This window comes from Mandrillus leucophaeus, unplaced genomic scaffold (genome assembly GCF_000951045.1).
Source record: "Mandrillus leucophaeus isolate KB7577 unplaced genomic scaffold, Mleu.le_1.0 Scaffold782, whole genome shotgun sequence".
In the NCBI taxonomy this organism is placed as follows: Eukaryota; Metazoa; Chordata; class Mammalia; order Primates; family Cercopithecidae; genus Mandrillus; species Mandrillus leucophaeus.
In genome coordinates this window covers 695,488-716,757 of record NW_012108497.1, presented here as the reverse complement: position 1 = coordinate 716,757, position 21,270 = coordinate 695,488, and the positions used below count along the sequence as shown (strand labels likewise).

Below are 21,270 nucleotides of genomic sequence, written 5' to 3'. Positions count from 1 at the left end.
TTAACCAAGCTGAGTTCCTGATGTGGTTAAAATACAACTTTGGTATTTGACGGAACGGTTCAGAAGAATTGCACTTGAAATTTATTTATTTATTAATTTTTTTTTTTTTTTTTTTGAGACAGGGTCTCACTGTCGTCCATACTGGAATGCAATGGCGTGATCATGGCTCACTGAAGCCTTGACTTCCTTGGGCTTCAGTGATTCTCCTCAGTAGCTGGGACTACAGGCTCAAGTCACCATGTGCGATTCATTTTTTGTATTTTTTGTAAAGGCAGGCTTTCACCTTGTTGCCCAGGCTAGTCTCGAATTCCTGGGCTCAAGGGATGAGGCGCCACTGCGCCCAACCGTAAATTTTTCTTGATAGCTCTAATGAAGAAAGTTTGTGTTCTGGCCTTTTGCCTCAAGTAAATTTGTGCTGTTACTCATGTCACGTTCCAATATGGAAGTGACTCCATTTGTATCAAACCGGAATGCTCACTTCCATTGAGACGCTAACAAGAGTTTTAGAATTTCTGTTTGACCTGATCAGTGTCTTCTCCTCCTCTGTAAAGTAAGCTAAGAGCCACATTAGAAGGATGCCTGATGGGTATAGAATTAGAATCAGCAAGAGAGTGAATGAAAATATCTGACTATCTGGTGGCAATCAGACTCTGATGGTGTGACACATACTTTCTTGTGGAATACCTCCCAGAAGAATTGAAGCTGCCTCTTTTCAAAGCCTTTAATCCATTTAAAATCATTTAAATTTCTACTTGCATTCGTTTGCTTATTAGTCATTTGGGCAAGCTGAATGAGGTTAACTAAGTGGATTTTACTCCATTTTAGCTTTTTTCAGCTCCTTACTGAATTGTGAAATTCTTCTCTTTTTACCATTTAAACTACCCTGTTTAGCAGAGTTTGGACCTGATTGTGCTTTGGAAAATAATTAAGATGGGGAGAAACAGATAGGGGTTATATTGTTTGAGCACAGATGCTGAGCCTGGAAGGAACCAGGTTATGCATTGGAGTTTGTAAATAGAGTCAGATGTCACTGTTATCGTTTGATTTCACTGTGACCGTGCTTCAGTGTGCATCCTTGTAGGCTGATTTCTTTTTCAGAGTTACTTCAGATTTACTACAAATAGATTTTAAGTTTAAGAATAACTGCTGGATAAGAAAATGAACTTGTTGGATAGAGAAAATGAGTTCATAAAATCACATAAACATTAAAAAAATTTTTTTTGTAGAGACGGGGTTTCATTATATGTAGCCCAGGCTGGTCTGAAACTCCTGGACTTGGCCTCCCAAAGTTCTGGGATTACAGGCATGAGCCACTGCACCCGGCCTAAAATCACCTTTTTATATGTCTTCAGTTTCTCTGTTGAATATTGTGTTCTCTCCACACAGAACTAATATTCTCAAAGCTTAGAGTCATTCTGAGAGTTAGAGAAAAGAACTATGGAGAATTTGAGAAAAAAAAGCCTCATCATTGAATAGCTCTTTCCAGTTAAAACAAAGTCACCTCCCATATTTAGTATCCCTAAGTATTTTTGTCTCGCACTAAAGTTATTTGTATTACAGTAATTTGCCAAAGCTGCATGACACTGTGATATTATTTCTCCTTAAATCAGCTCACATTTTAATGTTAACATTTTTAAAAGAAAATATGTCAATGACTTAATTGGAAAATCACTAATAAGTAGAAAGTAACAAAACAAGATAGATAAAACAAAAAAGTTATTAATTTTTAGCTAAATACTCTTGTCCGCTGGAAACGGTACCCCTGAACCTTTTCATTTGGCCCCTTTTTTTTTTTTTTTTTTTAATTTTTAAAAAGTCAGTTTGCAAGTGTTAGTTGAAGACAAGCACCAAGCTGAGAATTTGTTCTGGATGTAATCAGAATTCAAAAAAAATGTCTTAAGGTATCAGTATTACCCACAGTTTAATACTAGATCTCTATGCCTCTTAGCAGTCATCTGACATACCAGTGCCTTGGGAAACATTACCACCTAAAAAGAATTTGGAGCCTCTAAGACCCTGTGTGTTGGGTTTTGATAAATAATATTAATTTATATAATATTTTACCTATCACACATCTATAACCTCCGCAATTCCCTTTTCATTTCTATCAACAGATGCGGCATTCCAAACGAACTCACTGCCCTGATTGGGATAGCAGAGAAAGCTGGGGACATGAAAGCTACCGTGGAAGTCACAAGCGGAAGAGGAGATCTCATAGTAGCACACAAGAGAACAGGCATTGTAAACCATGTCACCAGTTTAAAGAATCTGATTGGTAAATCAACTCTTGAACTAGTAGTATTGTAGCTCTAATAGTTTTAAATGATTTGTCATTTGCTTGTATAGCTTTCATCTGTCAAATTGTTTTATAATTCAGTCAACAAATACTCATTTAGAAAATATTTGAGTACTTATTTTAGACTAGACTATAGGTGCTGAGGCTGCAGCTGTGAATAAAACAAAGTTCTTATCCAGCTGTGAATAAAACAGAGTTCTTATCCTTATGTATGTCTGTCTCCCTGGGAGTGGTAGGAGACAGTTGATCAGTAAGTGAATGTAAAATGTATTAAATAACATGGTGAGTCCCAGCTGCCAGTAACGTGACTAGGGAGATGACACACAAAAAGTTAAGTAATAGTGATCGAATGCCCAATGCGTACCTTTAATTTGTATATAAGAGGGAGACGTGTATGTTGTAGTGCTCATTAAGTGTTTCAGAAATCAGGGTTTTATAGGGGAGGAGTTACTCCAACAGAGAAAAGCAACATGTATTATTAGTCACTTATACTGTATTGAACAGGTTATATTTGTAGATGAGGCCAAGGGATATGTTTGTTTGGGATTTTTAGAAGCTGGCTTTATTTAAGAACTATTGTTTTCATAGGTAGTAGCTAGTAATTTGGGAAATGGCCTCAATAAAAAACTTGCAACAGCATGTGTCCTGTTGTATTGTATTCTTACCAGTGTAAAATTTGGAGGTAATACATTTATATAGAATTAAAGGAATCTTAAAGTTCTAAATGATTAAAGAAAGGCTAGGTAGGTTTCTTTCACTGTTTCATTAATTTCCCTTTTTCGTTTGTTTTGTTGGTTCTGTTTTCTTCTTGTTTTGTGCAGATGTTCCATTGGGACTGTTTACCAGATTGCTTTCTAAATTAGCCAGCTGGGGTTACTTTAAAAAACAGTATGTAATTTCTTTCCTTCTCCACGTTAACAGACTTGTTCTGCCAAACTGAGCTTATTTGTAGTCAGTGCAGACAAATCATGCTTCATACACATTGTTATATAAGGGGAAGTGGGAAGGTTTATGGCAGGATTTCAAAGACCAGAAATAATTAATATTTAATGTACAGTATACTAAAGAAAACTATCTGTACCCCACTATTAATAAATACAAAAAACCCTAAGGCTTAACGTCATAGTACTAGTTACTCATAGGATAATAGGATAATTATACGTTATATATGTAGAAAGGAAGTGATACGAGTGATGAACAGTTCATTCATGCTCATAGTTAATTACATAAACATGATACTGAGTCCAGTTAACCACCAGGCCAATACCTTCTTTGACATTGGTACCAGATGTGTTTGGTGGTCAACATTCACCATAATCCAGAATGTTCTAATTTTGAAGATCAAAAACTTTGAGTGTTTTTGTAAAATAACAAAAAACTGAAAAATGCAGAAAAGTATAAAGATGGTAATCTCTATAGGATATTAGTCCCCATTATTTAGCTGTAAAATTATAATTAAAAAAAAAAATCTTTGTTTCTAAACCTTTGCTGCTGATTATTTCCTGAAAATACACTCCAAGAAGAAGCATTTTTAAGGTAAAGGATATGAACTCTTAAAAGTTTCTTGCTACAGGTTCATATTTCTTTTTCTAGAAAGTTTGCCAAATTATACAACGTGCCCCTTCATGCTCTCACCAATCTTAGCTGTTTTGAAAGGCCAAGAATAATGTTTTGATTAAACTGAATTTTTAAATTTCTAACAAATTTGTCCACTGTCACATAAGTATTGATCATTTGAACGTCTTTTTATTCTTAGCCTGTTTATTAAAGTATATTTTATTGATTTAGAAGAGCTTTTTATGACATATTATTTTAACCATTTGTCATCTATATGTTGCATAGTGTCTTTTCTTTATGATTTGTCTTTTGGAGGTAGCCTGTGAATTGGTCTCCCTTTCTACAGGCTTAGTTAATCCATTCTGCATTAGAAAGACTGATGTGGCTGTAAACCCTATCTTTATATTGTGCGTAGAAGCCTGTAACATAAAGTATCAAGTCTTAAAGCAGTGATTCTCCAACTTTAGTGTGAATAAGAATCACCTTGGAGGTATGTTGACCAGATTTAGAGTCAGTGAGTATGACTTGAGGCCCAGGGTTACCATTTTTAATAAGAACTCCATATTTGATATTGCTGATAAATAGACCGTCTTTTGAGAAATACTCTTTAGCCTAGCATGCAGGGCTTTTTATGATGCTATTCTCAGCTTACTTATTTGTCTACATTCCCCTGTGTGAAAATTGCTCTTGCCGGGATTGCCTTTTTCCTGAGTAATGCATAGACAAATCCATCTCTAAGCCATTGTGGCTAAAAGTGCCATATGAATTTAAGATGGTAACATGCCATTCTTCTCCACCGGAATTTCTTCTGTATTCTATTTTGTCCAAATCCTGGCTTCCCTTTAAGATGCAACTCTATTTCCATCTTTTTTGTAATTATTCTCTGACCATTTTAAACAGATTTTTTTCCCCATCTCTGACTCTAAGCACTCATGTGTTGTAACTTTTTAGAATTTCCTACATTGTTGGATTTTGTTTCATTTTTATGTGAGTAATCTCAAATTGTTCATTATTTGTTGGCAGGGACTTTGCCTTATATAATTTTTTTTTTTATCTCCCACAGGACCTGTGGATATATAAAAACGAATGCCCTTACCCTCATCCGTCTTGGCTATTTTAAAGGCTATAGTGAAATATTCACTGGGCATTCAGTGGATATTTTAAAAAATTAAATCAGTCTGTTCATCCTGTCTACCCTTTCCATAGCCTGTGTAATTCTGTAGACTTTGTTTATATAATCTCTCAGCCTTGGTCACTGGCCATTGTCTGTTGAAGAGACTCTCATCCTTTTAGTTTGTCCTCATGGTGTTCACTCCATGTTTTGTTACTCTATATTATTGTTTATGGCTTAGCAGCTCTAACTTCATGCAGTATTCCAGCTAAAGATTGTTAGTGTTAGTTTTTTCTAGTAGAAGGATTTTGGACTTTTATGGGAAGGATGCCCTTAAGAGTATGGTCACTTCTAGCTTATTGTGTTGGTGGTCTCTCCCTGACAGTTCCAAGCCAACTGATCAGATCTCTAACCTAGACTGCCCACAGTCTTACCCAAATATCCGGAGTTGTTTCTCCAATAAATACCACTTAAAGCTGACGCCAGGGAGAGAGAACCAGGTTTCTGTATCTCCCCAGCCTGGATTTGATACTAGCCCTATTGGGTAGTAGTTGTAAAGATGCTTCTATTTCTGCCAAAATGAGCCCCCTGGGAAAAAGAATGACATCATACTCTGGGGAAAGGAAAGGGGTTGGTGAGGGCAATCTAGTCAACATCCGTCACTCCATTGCTTGTTAGGATTATTTTAGCCGATTTGTCTGACTGGGCAGGTGTCCCCTCTCTCCCTCAGTGCTCCATGTGCATCCCTCTTGAAGCTTCGCACTCTGTTGAAGAGGACACTCATCCCAGGTAGAGAGGGGGACGGGAAACTGGGCCAAATGAATCTATGTCCTTTTCTTTCCATCAGATCAAGGCTACTTAACTGGGATCCATTGACATCCTGAGGTCCATGACCTATGAAAATCCTTGCCAAGTTTTGTTTATGTGTTTCTTGGGGAAGAGAGTCCATGGCTTCCAGCAGATTTTCAAAGGGATCTGTAGATTAAAGCACTATGGCACTAGAGGATGGTGGCTTCTGTTGTTTCTTACATACTTCTCAAACAGGAATGACAGGAAATTAGAAGTGCAAAGGGAAGTACGGTGGTAGAGCTACTGTAATTCTAAACTGCAGGATCCCTTTCGTTCTTTAGGGGGATATATTTTAGATGCCTTTGGCACATGAGGCAGTCCTCAAAAGCTACGTTGTCTATATCTCAAACAGGAATAACAAGGCTAGAAATGCAAAGAGTAGAGGAGACATGATAGATGATGTGTGTGATAATATTGGCTTGTATAATAGCGGTTAGAAAATATTTTAGTTTTTGTCACTAATGTGCTATACAACCTTGGCAAATCATTTTTCTTCTAGGGATCCTAATTTAGTCGTCGGTAAAATGAAAGGGCTGGAATACATTTAAGGCTCCTTATAGCTCTAATGTACCTTTCATGAAAGAATTCTCTGTGTGCCAGGGATATCTAAAATGCTCTTACGTTAAAAGACAAAGGAATCCTTTTTGCCTGCCTCTGATTGTACCTCTGTGAGAGATTAAGACAGCTTAGATACAGGTGCAGAAGGTAAAGGAACACTTAATCAAGTAAACACTGGACCTAAATTAATGATGTGACTCAAGCTTTATTCCTCGGTGTGAAATGCTTGTCAGCAATCTCTATAATGGGCCCATTTGCTTGTTTGTTGAAGTAAAATTATTTCTTAAGCTTTGTGAGATAAATATAAATGCTAATTCATCTGTTTGAATTTTTTTCTTATATTGAGTTAGCTGTTTAAACCAAGAATTTTTGAGAAAAATGTTTTGTTTGAACCACATTATTGCAGAATGAAGAGAATAATTTGAAATCTTTTAATGTGTTTGCAGTCATTATTTAGAAGCAAGGTCCTTGAATGAGCGAGATTATCGGGACCGGAGATACGTTGACGAATACAGGAATGACTACTGTGAAGGATATGTTCCTAGACATTATCACAGAGACATTGAAAGCGGCTATCGAATCCACTGCAGTAAATCTTCAGTCCGCAGCAGGAGAAGCAGTCCTAAAAGGAAGCGCAATAGACACTGTTCAAGTCATCAGTCACGTTCGGTATGATTGATTTTGTTTTTATTTTGAGTGGAGTTTTATTTGTGTGTACTCTTAATGAGCTGATAAGTTTCTAATTGTTTATATATATATAAAATACTATTTGGATATATTATAATTGTATTTATGTTACTCAAATCCTTAAAGGAAACCTCCAGATTCTTGTAGCTGATCTATATATTTATTAGCCCTCATTTGCCCACATTTCCTGATATTCTGCAGACCAGATCATGAGTTTATTGATTTTAATAATAAAAATATTTTTGTATTTGTAACATATTCTTACAAAAAAATCATGCACCCATCTTTCATCTTAAGCATTTTTTTTTTCCCCTTAGAAACGCTTTATCTGGTACTTGAAAACAAATGTGAAACATTGCACTGGTGGATACCTAAATGTTACTAACCTACATAGAGCATAGTTCCATAGTACAGTGCATCATTGTCTGCAGTGAATTCTTTTGAAGTTGTGAAAATGGGTGCTGAATGGGAAACATCCAAATAGTCTGCCCACCCCTTTTTTTTTGTACTCAGACATCTTCACCTGCTTGAACAGTGAACTTTGAATTAGTTTCTCCCCAAGTTTTCTTCAGTAAAACTAGTTTTTATTAGCTTGAACATTGAAATTAACTAGCCTTTATTTCCCCTTTTATTTTAATCATGTATATTTTAAAATATTGCTAAATTAGAATAATTTCAAATAGTCTTGACATTTGAAAACATTTTTCTGACAAACTAGACATCTCAATTCACAGCATATGCTATTTATAGCAAGAGATAAGTAAATCATGACATTGCATTCTTTAAATTTCAGACTTCAATTAAATCAGTATTTTAAAGAGACAATTGTGTTGTTTTTTTCTATTGCCACTTTAAGTATCTTATCTGAAAATCTGTTCCTTGCCATGTTTTTCTTCTGTAACATAAACTGTGCCCTGTGAATTTCTGGGGACTGAATTTGAAATTGCTCCTGCCAACTGTTCGTGGCCTGGTGCTTATCTGAATGCCTGAATATCTCCCCGCTGAATGAATTGCGTATTCTGCCCTGAATTCACTCTGATATATTGATTGGCTGGACGATCTTGGTGCTGCCCACTTGCCGTTCCAGAAGAGCCACCGAAGGAAAAGATCCAGGAGTATAGAGGATGATGAGGAGGGTCACCTGATCTGTCAAAGTGGAGACGTTCTAAGAGCAAGATGTATAGAATATTTTTCAACACTTTTTAAACTTTGCAGAAAGAATAATCTTTTTAAGAATAGTTTGTCAGCGGGGGGCTAAAGAACTCTTCATTGCTTTTTTATTTTGTTTTTTGTGGGTTTGTTTGTTCTTTTGTATTTCTTCTTTTCTGTAGAATTTAAATATTTCTATTCTAAAGTTCCAAAATAATCAGTGGAATTTGAGATTAGAGCAAGAAAGATAGCTCTATCTAATTGTTTTTGTAGCAGCTGAAACTAAAATAATTTGAGTGCTGAAACCTTAGTTATGCTTTGATAGAGATCATTTGAAAATATTCCACACTTAAGCATTCATTGTTTGAATAACTAGACAATTTGTACTCAGGTACTTACACCTCTTTTTCCCTCCTCACTTTAGATGAAATCGTGGACACTTTGGGTGAAGGAGCCTTTGGCAAAGTTGTAGAGTGCATTGATCATGGCATGTAAGTTTGTTTTTTCCTTTTTGAACATTCTGATATTTTTGGTGGGGAAAGATTCATAATTTAGATGACATTTTATTTAATTAATTAATTTATTTATTTGAGATAGGGCCTTTGTTGCCCAGGCTTGAGTGCAGTGGCGCCATCTTGGCTCACTGCAACTTCTGTCTCCTGGCTTCAAGTGATTCTCCTGCTTCAGCCTCTGGAGCAGCTGGGATTACAGGAGCCTGCCACCACACCTAGCTAGTTTTTGTATTTTCAGTAAAGATGGGGTTTCACCATGTTGGCCTGGCTGGTCTCAAACTCCTGACCTCAAGTGATCCACCCGCCTCAGTTTCCCAAAACGTTGGGATTATAAGCCTGAGCCACCGTATCCAGCCAAGATGGAATATATTTTAAATGGTAGCCACGTGTTTTAGGGGGTAAATTACTTACCAAAATTTCTTGAACTGTGTATGATTAATTTACCATGAATGTGGATCTTAAGAATGCTGACTGCCAGACACAGTGGCTCACGCCTGTAATCCCAGCACTTCGGGAGGCCAAGGCAGGAAGATCACCTGTGGTTGGGAGTTCGAGACTAGCCTGACCAACATGGAGAAACTTTGTCTGTACTAAAAATACAAAATTATTCAGGTGTGGTGGCACGTGCCTGTAATCCCAGCTACTTGGGAGACTGAGGCAAGAGAATCACTTGAACCCGGGAGGGGAGGGAGGCGGAGGTTGTGGTGAGCCAAAATCACGCCATTGCACTCCAGCCTGGACGACAAGAGTGAAAATCCGTCTCAAAAAAAAAAGACCAATTTCAACGGGGAAATCATTGAAATTAAAGTGGATGTTCAAGTGAAGGAATTTCCCAGAACTCTAGAACTGAGGGCCTTGACCCCGTATACAAGATTTGGCAATTTCAGATTGCAGAGGCAATAAAGCATGTCTAATCTTAAATGTTAAGAGTTAGCTTCCTAAACTATAAAGAAATTTTATCATCTAGGGCCTAGAGAATAAAGTTTGTGATTTGACCCTTTCTGCCTCATTTTACTGTTTTCCTCTAGGACCTCTATTTTGTGGCTTGCAAACTTTTTTGTAAGTGAAGCTCTTAGAACTGTAGTGAAACTACACATTTCTAAAATGACTTAAAATTTTTTATCATAAATTATTTGGGAAGGATGTAATTTCCAACTGGATGTAAATATTAATATTAAGAAATAAAGCTTACCTCTCTTTAAATGCATTTGAGGGAATCTAAATACCATAGCAGCGTGGCACCTACCATCATCCATAAACAAACTCTTCTTGAATACTTAGAAATGTTTTATTATTGAATTTATTTTCATTTCACTTTCCATAAATATTTTCCTAAATTATCCCCACATTTTGCTTTTCTGTAACAAATATGTGAAGGTAAATTGAACTTTAAAGTATTTTGAAATATTTTCAGACTTACAGAAAAGTTAATAAAATGGTTCAAAGAATTCCCATGTATTCTTCACCCAGATTTTCCAAATGTTAACATTTTATAAGATTTACTTTATCATTATACATACATATGTTTTCAAATTTTGCCAACTAATCTGCAGACTATATTCAGATTTCACTAGCCATCCCATTAATGTCCTTTTAGAATTTCTTGAAAGTCTGAGTCTTGGTGTATTTAATGAAATGTATCTGTAAAAATTTTTTTTTTAATGCGATGGGGTCTCACTATGTTGCTCAGGCTGGTGTGGAACCCCTGGCCTCAAGTGATCCTCCTGCCTCAGCCTCCCATAGTGCTGGGATTATAGGTGTGAGCCTGTAGTCACGTGTGGCACACCCCTGCACCATATCTGGCCTGGAATGTTTCCTTTCTTGGGGTGGTTGAGGCCTCTAAAAAAATGAGGACATGTAGCCATAGATAAATATCTGACTGTTTAGCATTGTTTGTTTTCTTTTTTCGTTTTTATGGATACAAGCACTGAGAAAACTTTTTGGTCATATAATTAAATAGATAGGAGTAGAAGCTTTGTCACAGTAATCTTACTAGAGTTCTTTTAAGTCTTGAGGTGTATGCCAAACATCAAAAAATTTGTTTAGTGACTTATCGGTTCACATTCATTGGGGCCTTGTTGAAAGCAATGAATAGGAAACCACTGGATGTGGAAAAAGGTTTCGTATCCAGCCATTAGAATACGTGTTTGTTTGCCCCAGATGTTTTTTATAGCCTAGGGCATACATCTTGTTATACTAGTAAGAGATGGGTATGGTTTTGTAAAGTGGAAGGGCCATAGTGAAAAAGAAGGCTTGAATGCTGGCTCATCTGTAGGTAGATTAGGTTTAAAAAGGAAGACAAAAAGAAGTAGAAGATTTGAAACATTCATGGCTCTATGCTTTTTAGGAAGCATTCTTAACAGATGCCCCAGTCTGAAGCCCAGTGCCCTCCCCTGCAGCTGTTTCAGTATACTTGCATCAGTGCGTCTGCTAAGGTTTTTCTGGGCTTCATTACTTAGAGTTGGTGTCTCTTTTACCTGGATGTTTCCCTCCCAGTCTGACAAACTCCCAGCTATCTTTCAGGACTCAGTTCTGTGCTGCCTCTTCTGTGAAGAAGTCTGAGTTGTTTATGTGTCTGTCTTTTCCATTAGACTTCGAAGTATGTAGGGTCACACCACGTCTTTTAATCACTAATACCTATGCATTGCCTGGCACAGAGTAGGCCTAGCCTGGTAAATGAATGAATACTTTCAACAGTAGCGTATTCTATTTTTGGTTTACAATTGTATATATATTTTAAAACTGTTGTTGTATAAAATGTAATTAAATTTAAAATTCTGGGAGCAAATGTTAAAACTCATAAGTGTTAAGGGAATTATCACTTCATGTAAAGTATTTTATCAATATGTTTTGAGATGATGTTATATGGAATCTGCTATAATGTGTTCTGAAAGATTATTTTAAAAGGCATAGAGGAACTGGTAATTAAGATTATGCTTTAGAGCATAACATGGCTTCAACTCACTCCTGTACATTTATCATTTTTATCTTAATTTTATTTTTAAGGGATGGCATGCATGTAGCAGTGAAAATCGTAAAAAACGTTGGCCGTTACCGTGAAGCAGCTCGTTCAGAAATCCAAGTATTAGAGCACTTAAATAGTACTGATCCCAATAGTGTCTTGTAAGTATAAATTTAACCTAGGAGCCATCTTATTACATGAAATATTCAGATTTGCATAAACTGAATTATTCTTTTGCTCTCTTTTAGCCGATGTGTCCAGATGCTGGAATGGTTTGATCATCATGGTCATGTTTGTATTGTGTTTGAACTGCTGGGGCTTAGTACTTACGATTTCATTAAAGAAAACAGCTTTCTGCCATTTCAAATTGACCACATCAGGCAGATGGCATATCAGATCTGCCAGTCAATAAATTGTAAGTACACTTCATAAATCTTTATTTTTATGTATGTATGTATGTATGTATTTATTTTGAGATGGAGTCTTGCTCTGTCGCCCAGGCTGGAGTGCAGTGGCGCGATCTCGGCTCACTGCAAGCTCCCCCTCCTGGGTTCATGCCATTCTCCTGCCTCAGCCTCCCGAGTAGCTAGGACTACAGGCGACCGCCACCATGCCTGGCTAATTTTTTGTATTTTTAGTAGAGTCAGGATTTCACAGTGTTAGCCAGGATGGTCTAGGTCTCCTGACCTGGTGATCTGCCCCCCGTCGGCCTCCTAAAGTGCTGGGATTACAGGCATGAGCTACCATGGCCGGTGATAAATCTCTATTTTTAAATATTTTTTGTGTTTTTACCTCCTTAACAATTAAGATAAATCTTTAAGCACCAGGAAACTTGTTTTTATTATAAAAGCTATATATCCAAATGTTGTCACTAAAAAAATAGACATTTTACAAGTAAAGGTGAAGCGTCTCTTAACCACTGTATCCTTTGCCAGTCCTCCTTTCCTGGTAGTACAAATTAAGTTTGTAAGTGAAACTAATAATGTGTTTTTGTTCTCTTGTAGTTTTACATCATAATAAATTAACCCATACAGATCTGAAGCCTGAAAATATTTTATTTGTGAAGTCTGACTATGTAGTCAAATATAATTCTAAAATGGTAAGTTAAAGACTTGTTTTACTTTTGGTGGTTGTCTTTAAAATTAATTTAACTTGATGATCTTTGGATGAGGAATTTCACTCCTGAGCTTCATTATATCCTGATGTTTAACTGAAAAGAAGTAATCCTTCTTTGCCTTTCTCATGAGCTTATTTTGACAATCAAGAAGATAATTCATGTGCTGGCCTTTTGAGTAGTGCTATAAAATATTTCATATCTGTTGAATTTCATATTTACTCAACTGTATCTCTCTAGAAACGTGATGAACGCACACTGAAAAACACAGATATCAAAGTTGTTGACTTTGGAAGTGCAACATATGATGATGAACATCACAGTACTTTGGTGTCTACCCGGCACTACAGAGCTCCCGAGGTCATTTTGGGTCAGTAGACAAGACACCAGTCTTTCTGATATTATAATTGAATAAGAGATTTTTGTTCTTTACAGCTTTACTGGTGGTGTGGGGAAGTATGATCTTCTTAGCAGGATTCAGAAAACGTTTTCTGTTTTCATAAAAAATGTGTGGACATTGCTATACTTTTCCTGAGTGGTAAACGTGATACTGCCTGTGAAAGATATTTCAGGTGGTGGTTATTTTTGAACAAGTAAATCTTAAATGATCATAAGAAAACAGGCTCTGTTAGCTAAATGCATCAAAGAAATGTGATTTTGTGGCGCGATCTCGGCTCACTGCAACTTCTGCCTTCCGGGTTCAGGTGATTCTCCTGCCTCAGCCTTCCAAGTTGCTGGGGCTTACAGGCCCCCTTCACCACGCCCAGCTAATTTTTTGTATTTTTAGTAGAGATGGGGTTTCACCGTGTTGGCCAGGTTGGTCTCCAACTCCTGACCTCATGATTTGCCTGCTTTGGCCTCCCAAAATGCTGGGATTACAGGTGTGAGCCACAGTGCCTGATGTAAAAAGAAAACTTTTATGAGGTCCAAGCTCTATCATTTACAGACTTTATATGTGTCAATAGGTAGAAACCATGCTCCATTATTTATTTATTTTTTTGAGACAGAGTCTCACTCTGTCACCTAGGCTGGAGCGCAGTAGTGCAATCTCACCTCACTGCAACCTCCGTCCCCGGGTTCAAGCGATTCTCCTGCCTTGGCCTCCTGAGTAGCTGGGATTGTAGGTGCACACCACCACGCCTGGCTCATTTATATATTTTATTTATTTATTTTTTTGAGATGGAGTTTTGCTTTTATTGCCTAGGCTGGAGTGCAGTGGAGCAATCTCGGCTTACCGCAACCTCTGCCTTCCGGTTTCAAGCTATTCTCCTGCCTCAGCCTCCTAAGGCGCTGGGATTACAGGCACCTGCCACCATGCCCAGCTAATTTTTTTGTATTTTTAGTAGAGATGCGGTTTCACCATGTTGGTCAGGCTGGTATCGAACTGCCGACCTCGTGATCCACCCTCCTTGGCCTCCCAAAGTGCTGGGATTATAGGCATGAGTCACCGCATCTGGCCCATGCTCCATTATTATCCATTTGTTCAAATGATAGACACTGGGGTGGGGGGGTTAACAAAAATGACTTAAGTCACAGTCAATATATATTGACTTGAATATATTTCTTCCTTTATCTTTAACCTCAGTGATACTGAAAGTAATTGAAATGTCTTTGAATGTAGGTTTTATTTATACATTTGTTTTTTTTACTAAATATTTGATCTTTGAAAGATTAAAATATCAATGTGGTTGATTCTTTCTCCTTCCCAGTTAAGTATAGATTTAAGGCGACTAGATGTTTTATTCTGATCTGAATAATACTGTCATTGAGAATTCTGAAGGAGAAAGTATATAAAATCATGTATAGACAGCCCTGATGTTTGTATATAGATCCCTCTCTGAGCTCCAGTGGGTCTGTAATTTCTGCTTATAGGTGACACTGCTTATAATTCCCATTACATTCTTTATGTAATTTGTGCAAAACAGTATTATTTCTCTTAATGGAAGAAGTAACTCATGCATCAAGCTAATAATTGATAAGGGATTAGTAATTTCATTCTGAGGATAATTATAAACCTACATTTGTGCTAATAAAATATAAAAATTCTTGGACTAACCATGAACTGAGCATAATAATGATTTCAACAGCAGTGCACTCCCATCATATAAACAGTTCAGAGACTATGGAATATTTGTACGAATTGGTTGTATACTTGGAAAATGGTAGTCCCCCTTTTATTTTACATAACATGCACCCCTCCCTAGTTAGAATACTGTGTCTTGATGTGAGCATATGGACCATGAGAGTGTGTTGAATAGCATTTGCTGTAAAACTAAAAATATAAACCCTGAATTTGGTGTCATATTCTCCCAAATGGGTTTTGTAAAGGGAGTACCCATATAGGGAAGGATTTAATGTACTGTCATTTAAAAGTTGTTTCATAGTAAAATGTTTCTATTTGTTTTAAAATAGCTTTAGGTTGGTCTCAGCCTTGTGATGTTTGGAGCATAGGTTGCATTCTTATTGAATATTACCTTGGTTTCACAGTCTTTCAGGTACGTGGCTAGTAAATTCCATTTAATAATTCATAACAAATTGTAAATGTTAAAGGCATGCTAAAGTTTTGACTTCCATATTGGAAAATTGCCATACATCATTATTCTTGAGATTAAAACTTACATTTGCAAAATGGTCATTCTTTAAAACCACAGTTGAATGAAATATTACTGTGAGTGAGTGATCATGGTTAATTTTGCATGTGATTAGTGTTTGTAACACATGGTTCATGTATGGTTCATACTGTCTCCTTTTTTATGTTGTGGAGCTCCTTCATAAGTTTGCAGCAGTGTTAATGTGGTCAGTTTTCAGTTCTGGTTATGTTGACTGTCAGTGGGCCATTATGGGTCACTTACTCCTTTTTATAAAAGAATTCAGGAACAACAAGGGATTGTATTTTACTCTAAAGTATTAAGCATCTATAATGTCCTAGGCATTTCTAAGTATAAGTACATAAGGGTGAAGAGACAACATCTTCCTCAAGTCATGCAAAAGACATTGGAAAACTATTGCAGTATAGTGTAGCATTGGCTGTGATGGAACAATGTAGAAAGTGTAGATAGGGAGGGCCGGGCATGGTGGCTCACGCCTGTAATCCCAGCACTTTGGGAGGCCGAGGCAGGTGGATCACGAGGTCAGGAGATCGAGACCATCCTGGCCAACATGGTGAAACCCCATCTCTACTAAAAATACAAAAAATTAGCCAGACATCATGGCGGATGCCTGTAGTCCCAACTACTCGGGAGGCTGAGGCAGGAGAATGGCATGAACCCAGGAGGCGGAGCTTGCATGAGCGGAGATCACGCCACTGCACTCCAGCCTGGGTAACAGAGCAAGACTCCGTCTCAAAAAAAATAAAAAAATAAAAAAAACAAAGTGTAGGTGGGGAGAACCCAGGAAAGGTTAATAATTACTTTCTTTAGAGAAGGCATCACTGAGAACATAGGAAGACGAGGAGGAGTTAGAAAACTGGAGTGCAGTGGGCATATAAGGAAGAGGAATAGTATCTGTAAATGCACAGAGGAGTGAATGAACATATTCTGCTCGGGGTAGAATAGCATTGTCAGTGTCCTGTATAAATGGGAAAATTAGAACAATAGGCAAGGATCAATTCATAAAGGACTTAAAAGACTTTGCAGGGTATTGGTTTGATCCTAGAAGTCAGTGGTTTCCAAAAGTAGACTGGTCCAAAATGAAAATGGTTGTCTAGGATTGCCATTCTGACCATTATTTAGAGATTAGATTATCCCTCCTGCTTTTTTTTTTTTTTTAACGTCTCTTTTATGTAATTATAGTCATAGTTGTTGGTAGTTTGCTTTTAAAATAAAAAGTCCTCAATTGGTAAAACAAAAAGTAGGAAACTACTTTCTTTTCCATTCTGTCCTTAAGTTGTACCTACATCTGAAATCTAATTTTTTTTTTTCTCCCTGAGATGGAGTCTCACTCTGTCGCCCAGGCTGGAGTGCAGTGGCGCAATGTTGGCTCACTGCAACCTCTGCCTCCCAGGTTTAAGTGATTCTCATGTCTCAGCCTCCCAAGTAACTGGGACTACAGGCACGAACCACCACACCACAATAATTTTTTGTATTTTTAGTAGAGACAGGGTTTTGTTGTGTTGACCAGGCTGGTCTCAAACTCCTGACCTCAAGTGATCTGCCCTCCTCGGCCTCCCAAGGTGCTGGGAATCACAGGTGTGAGCCCCCGCACCCAGCCTGAAATGTAAATTCTTGAAAGCTTTAGGTGATGCAACCATTGAAGAACTTTAAGTAGGGTTTTGGTATGATGAAGGTGTTGTGTTGTTTTGTTTGGGGAAGAGGGGCTGGAGGTCCCAGCTCAGCACTGTTGAGGCTGGTTTGAAGTTAGAGCGGGGCGGGGGTGTGCGGCTGTGATGAGCTGAGAGTCACTTGGCAGCAGTGCACAGCGATGGATTCACTGTTTGTGGGGCACCTCACCAGGTTTCTGTTTCTGTCTCATCCGTAGAGATCCTGTTGAACAGTGCTCCGAGTTTATAGATAAGTTTGATGTCTTAGAATCACGGTTATCAGTCAGTTCTGGGAGGTGTTGTCTGGTTTTGCAGTGGTGAGCTGTAGGGTCAAGAAAAAGTTAAGCAAAGTGAATGCTTCCATCTGACTTATATAAAATGGATGCTTCAGGTGATTTTGTGATTATAAATCACTTTGAGTTTTAAATGAAGTACACATTATTGGAGAGGTGAGTTATATTTTAACTCCACCCTGCAAAATACTCTTAAACTAAGGAATTTCTTTAAAATGTGAAGCTAGTATTATTTATTCCTGTCATGTATCACGATTTGGAAGCAATATGCAAGGTGCACTAGTTGATAGATTCCTTCTAAAAGTATTGCATAAAGCCTCTGCTCTCCAGAACAAGGGTTAGCACACTTTGGCCCATGGTGAAATCCTGCCTGGTGCCTGTTCTTACAAAAAGAAGAAGAATGTGCAATAGGGACCATTCATGACCAGCCAAGCCTGAAATATTTACTGTCCGGCCGTTTATAGAAGTTTGCCACACTCTGCTCTAGAAGCATACCATTCCAGCTGTAAGTCTGACAGTCTTCCGTATTACACTTTACCCAGGGCTCTGCTACTGTCTAATTTAAGGATATGTGCTTTGACATGGGTTGATAGCTTAACTTCCCTCATATATGAGCTATATGACTTTGAGGTAGTATCTTAACGTCTTTGAAATTCATTGTTTAGAGAATTATTGGGACTGTGTGTCTGTTGCCTGGGAGTAGTAAGTGTTAACAAGTGAACTATTCATTGGGTACTGGTTGTTAATTTTCATTAAGCAGCTGATTAAATGAGGAGACAGTTTTTCTGGTAATCTTGCCCAGTTATTCTTTAAACAGTATAAGAAATACAAATAAAGAAGGAAACTGAAATTTTAGATTGAACAAGTTAATGTGTTTGTAGGGAAATACAGAGTGCTAAATTTCTTTTTCTTGTATTTTTTAGACTCATGATAGTAAAGAGCACCTGGCAATGATGGAACGAATATTAGGACCCATACCACAACACATGATTCAGAAAACAAGGTATGCTTTTAAGATTAAAGCCTTTTGTTGGATACGTGCAGTAGCATATATTCAGACTACAGAAAACTCAACGTTGTTGTAATGCTCATTCCAAGGACTATAGATTTTGACTTTTTTTTTTTTTTCCCTGTACTGGAGGTAAATTGTAACTGCATCTTACTCCTTTTTTTTTTTTTTTTTGGAGACAGAGTCTCACTGTTTGACCCAGGCTGGAGTGCAGTGGTGCAATCTCAGCTCACTGCAACCTCCGCCTCCTGTGTTCAAGTGATTCTCCTGCCTCAGCCTCCCGAGTCGCTGGGATTACAGGCACCCACCACTATGCCTGGCTAATTTTTGTATTTTTAGTAGAGATGGGGTTTCACTACGTTAGTCATGCTGGTCTCGAACTCCTGACCTCAGGTGATCCGCCTGCGTCGGCCTCCCGAAGTGCTGGAATTAACAGGCGTGAGTCACCACACTCGGCCATGTTTTTAAAACCTAATATAATAAAAAATATTTACCTTGTGATCTAGTGCAGGGGTCCCCAAACCCTAGGAACCGGGCTGTACAACAGGAGATGAGTGGCAGGTGAGTGAGCATTATTACTGCCTGAGCTGCACCTCCTGTCAGATCAGCAGTGGCATTAGATTCTCATAGGAATGTGAACCCTATTGTGAACTGCGCATCCGAGGGATCTAGGTTGCATGCAGGTTCCTTATGAGAATCTAATGCCTGATGATCTGAGGTGGAAGTTTCATCCCAAACCATCATCCCTCCTCTCCAGATCTGCTTCCATGAAACCGGTTCCTGGTTCCAAAAAGGTTGAGGACCACTGATCTAGTAAACAAAATGGCTTTTGGGGTTTTTGTTTTTTTTTTTTTTTTAAACTCAAGTTTACGTTTGCATAAATGTTTTCTTAAGGTGATGTAAAAATAATACATAGAATATGAAAAAGCTTGTGTTTTGGAATCATATCACTCTAAGTGTGAAATTTATTCTGTCTTTAACCGGCTGTATATTCTTAGACAAGGTAGTATTTCCAAACACAGCTTCACCACAGAAGCCACCTAGGGAGTTTAAAGATTTCTAGCCCCATTCTAGATCTAGTGAAAACAGAATTTACAGGACTGAATCCAGGGGGCCCCTAGTTTTAAGCTGACATTGTTCCATGTATGATAGTTAGGAACAACTTAGTTGAGACACTAAAACCTCACAGAGTGGAGGATATAAGGTGTCTGATATATAATTGTTGCTGAGGTTTTTAAAAATTGTATGCATATATATAATATAAGTCTATACACCTAGAGAGAGCTGCTTACCATGTCTCCCCTCATGGATGCAGAGTAAAGATGTGACTCTTGTTATTTTACTAATCCAGATTTTTTGTTTTCTGTAGAAAACGCAAGTATTTTCACCATAACCAGCTAGATTGGGATGAACACAGTTCTGCTGGTAGATATGTTAGGAGACGCTGCAAACCATTAAAGGTAAAAGAAAAAAGATTAAAGATTAAAAAAATAAACCACATGTTTGCACTATTACTAATTTTTTTTAAAACAAAAACATTTCTCCCCCAGGAATTTATGCTTTGTCATGATGAAGAACATGAGAAACTGTTTGACCTGGTTCGAAGAATGTTAGAATATGATCCAACTCAAAGAATTACCTTGGATGAAGCATTGCAGCATCCTTTCTTTGACTTATTAAAAAAGAAATGAAATGGGAATCAGTGGTCTTACTATGTACTTCTCTAGAAGAGATTACTTAAGACTGTGTCAGTCAGCTAAACATTCTAATATTTTTGTAAACATTAAATTATTTTGTACAGTTGTGTAAATACTGTATGTTTTGTATCAATAGCATAATTAACTTGTTAAGCAACTGTGGTCTTGATAATGCAATAGAAAAATTAAAATTAATTTTTCTTTTTGAGATTACCGTTTTTAAATACCTTTGAAATATCCTTTGTGTCCAGTGATAAATGTGATTGATCTTGCCTTTTGTACATGGAGGTCACCTCTGAAGTGATTTTTTTTTGAGTAAAAGGAAATCTTGACTACCTTATATTCTTAAAGGAATATTCTTTATATACTTCAAATTTAGAACTTTAGTTTTTTTTCTGTAATTGTTGAACGGGTGATTATTATTAACTCTAGATAAGCAGGTACTAGAAACCAAAACTCAGAAAATGTTTACTGGTAGAATTCTATTAAAGTGTAAGTGTTGTATTCTTTTTCATTGAGTGATATCAGGGTGATACGTAGACATTCATGGAAAGGCATCCAGTTTGTCCATTGTGACAGTTTGTTTAAGAAAACCACATACACACTTTATTTAAGATTAAAATCTAACTGGAAAGTCAGCTTGGAAAATGGACATTTCCAAGTATGTTTGGTGAGTCACAGATATAAAAATAGAAATTCTGATGAGAGGTTTCAGTTTTTAATACCAAGTCCTTAGGAGTCTTAACATTGGCCAGCATCTGTTTATAAAATGACATAAATATGTAAACTTGTAAGAATTAAGGTTATTAATTAGGCAATTTATGTTTGTGATCATTCTTACTGGAGAAGGAGGATTTGATTGGAAAGCATTTTGGGAAGAACGTGCTGCTGAAATTTCCAGAATTGAATTGATTGGTTAACATAAACTTTGTGACTTTAGGGTTTGTTGTTGTTCTTTTACTGTCCTTGTTTTCACATAAAAACTCTATGGAGCCGGGCACAGGGGCTCACGCTGTAATCCCAGCACTTTGGGAGGCCGAGGCAGGCGGATCACCTGAGGCCAGGAGTTTGAGACCAGCCTGGCCAACATGGTGAAACCTTGTCTCTACTAAAGATACAAAGAATTTGCTGGGTGTGGTGGCGCGCGCCTGTAGCCCCAGCTACTCGGGAGGCTGAAGCATGAGAATTGCTTGAATCCAGGAAGCGGAGGTTGCAGCG

At 37.5% G+C, this 21,270-nt stretch overlaps 1 protein-coding gene across 2 annotated transcripts; it reads left to right on the top strand.

Moving 5' to 3' along the window:
* Window positions 1–2,085: 2,085 nt before the first annotated feature.
* Window positions 2,086–20,989, top strand: CLK4 (CDC-like kinase 4). Of its 2 annotated transcripts, XM_011967058.1 has the most exons (13): window positions 2,086–2,275; window positions 5,695–5,753; window positions 6,818–7,040; window positions 8,146–8,236; window positions 8,632–8,698; window positions 11,726–11,842; window positions 11,930–12,096; window positions 12,686–12,780; window positions 13,036–13,165; window positions 15,208–15,290; window positions 18,270–18,349; window positions 19,725–19,815; window positions 19,906–20,989. In XM_011967058.1, exons 2-13 carry the CDS (start codon window positions 5,701–5,703, stop codon window positions 20,044–20,046), a joined length of 1,338 nt encoding a protein of 445 aa, XP_011822448.1. In that variant the 5' UTR covers window positions 2,086–2,275; window positions 5,695–5,700; the 3' UTR covers window positions 20,047–20,989. The 2 variants fall into 2 exon arrangements, with proteins under 2 accessions (XP_011822448.1, XP_011822447.1); XM_011967057.1 differs by lacking the exon at window positions 5,695–5,753 and having other exon boundaries at window positions 2,113–2,275.
* Window positions 20,990–21,270: the final 281 nt, after the last annotated feature.

Coding starts and splice junctions, on each gene's coding strand:
- CLK4 (XM_011967057.1), top strand. CDS start 2,115: ATGCGGCATTCCAAACGAACTCACTGCCCTGATTGGGATAGCAGAGAA. Junction 13,166..15,207: donor AGCTCCCGAGGTCATTTTGG/GTCAGTAGACAA, acceptor GTTTTAAAATAG/CTTTAGGTTGGTCTCAGCCT. Junction 15,291..18,269: donor TTGGTTTCACAGTCTTTCAG/GTACGTGGCTAG, acceptor TGTATTTTTTAG/ACTCATGATAGTAAAGAGCA.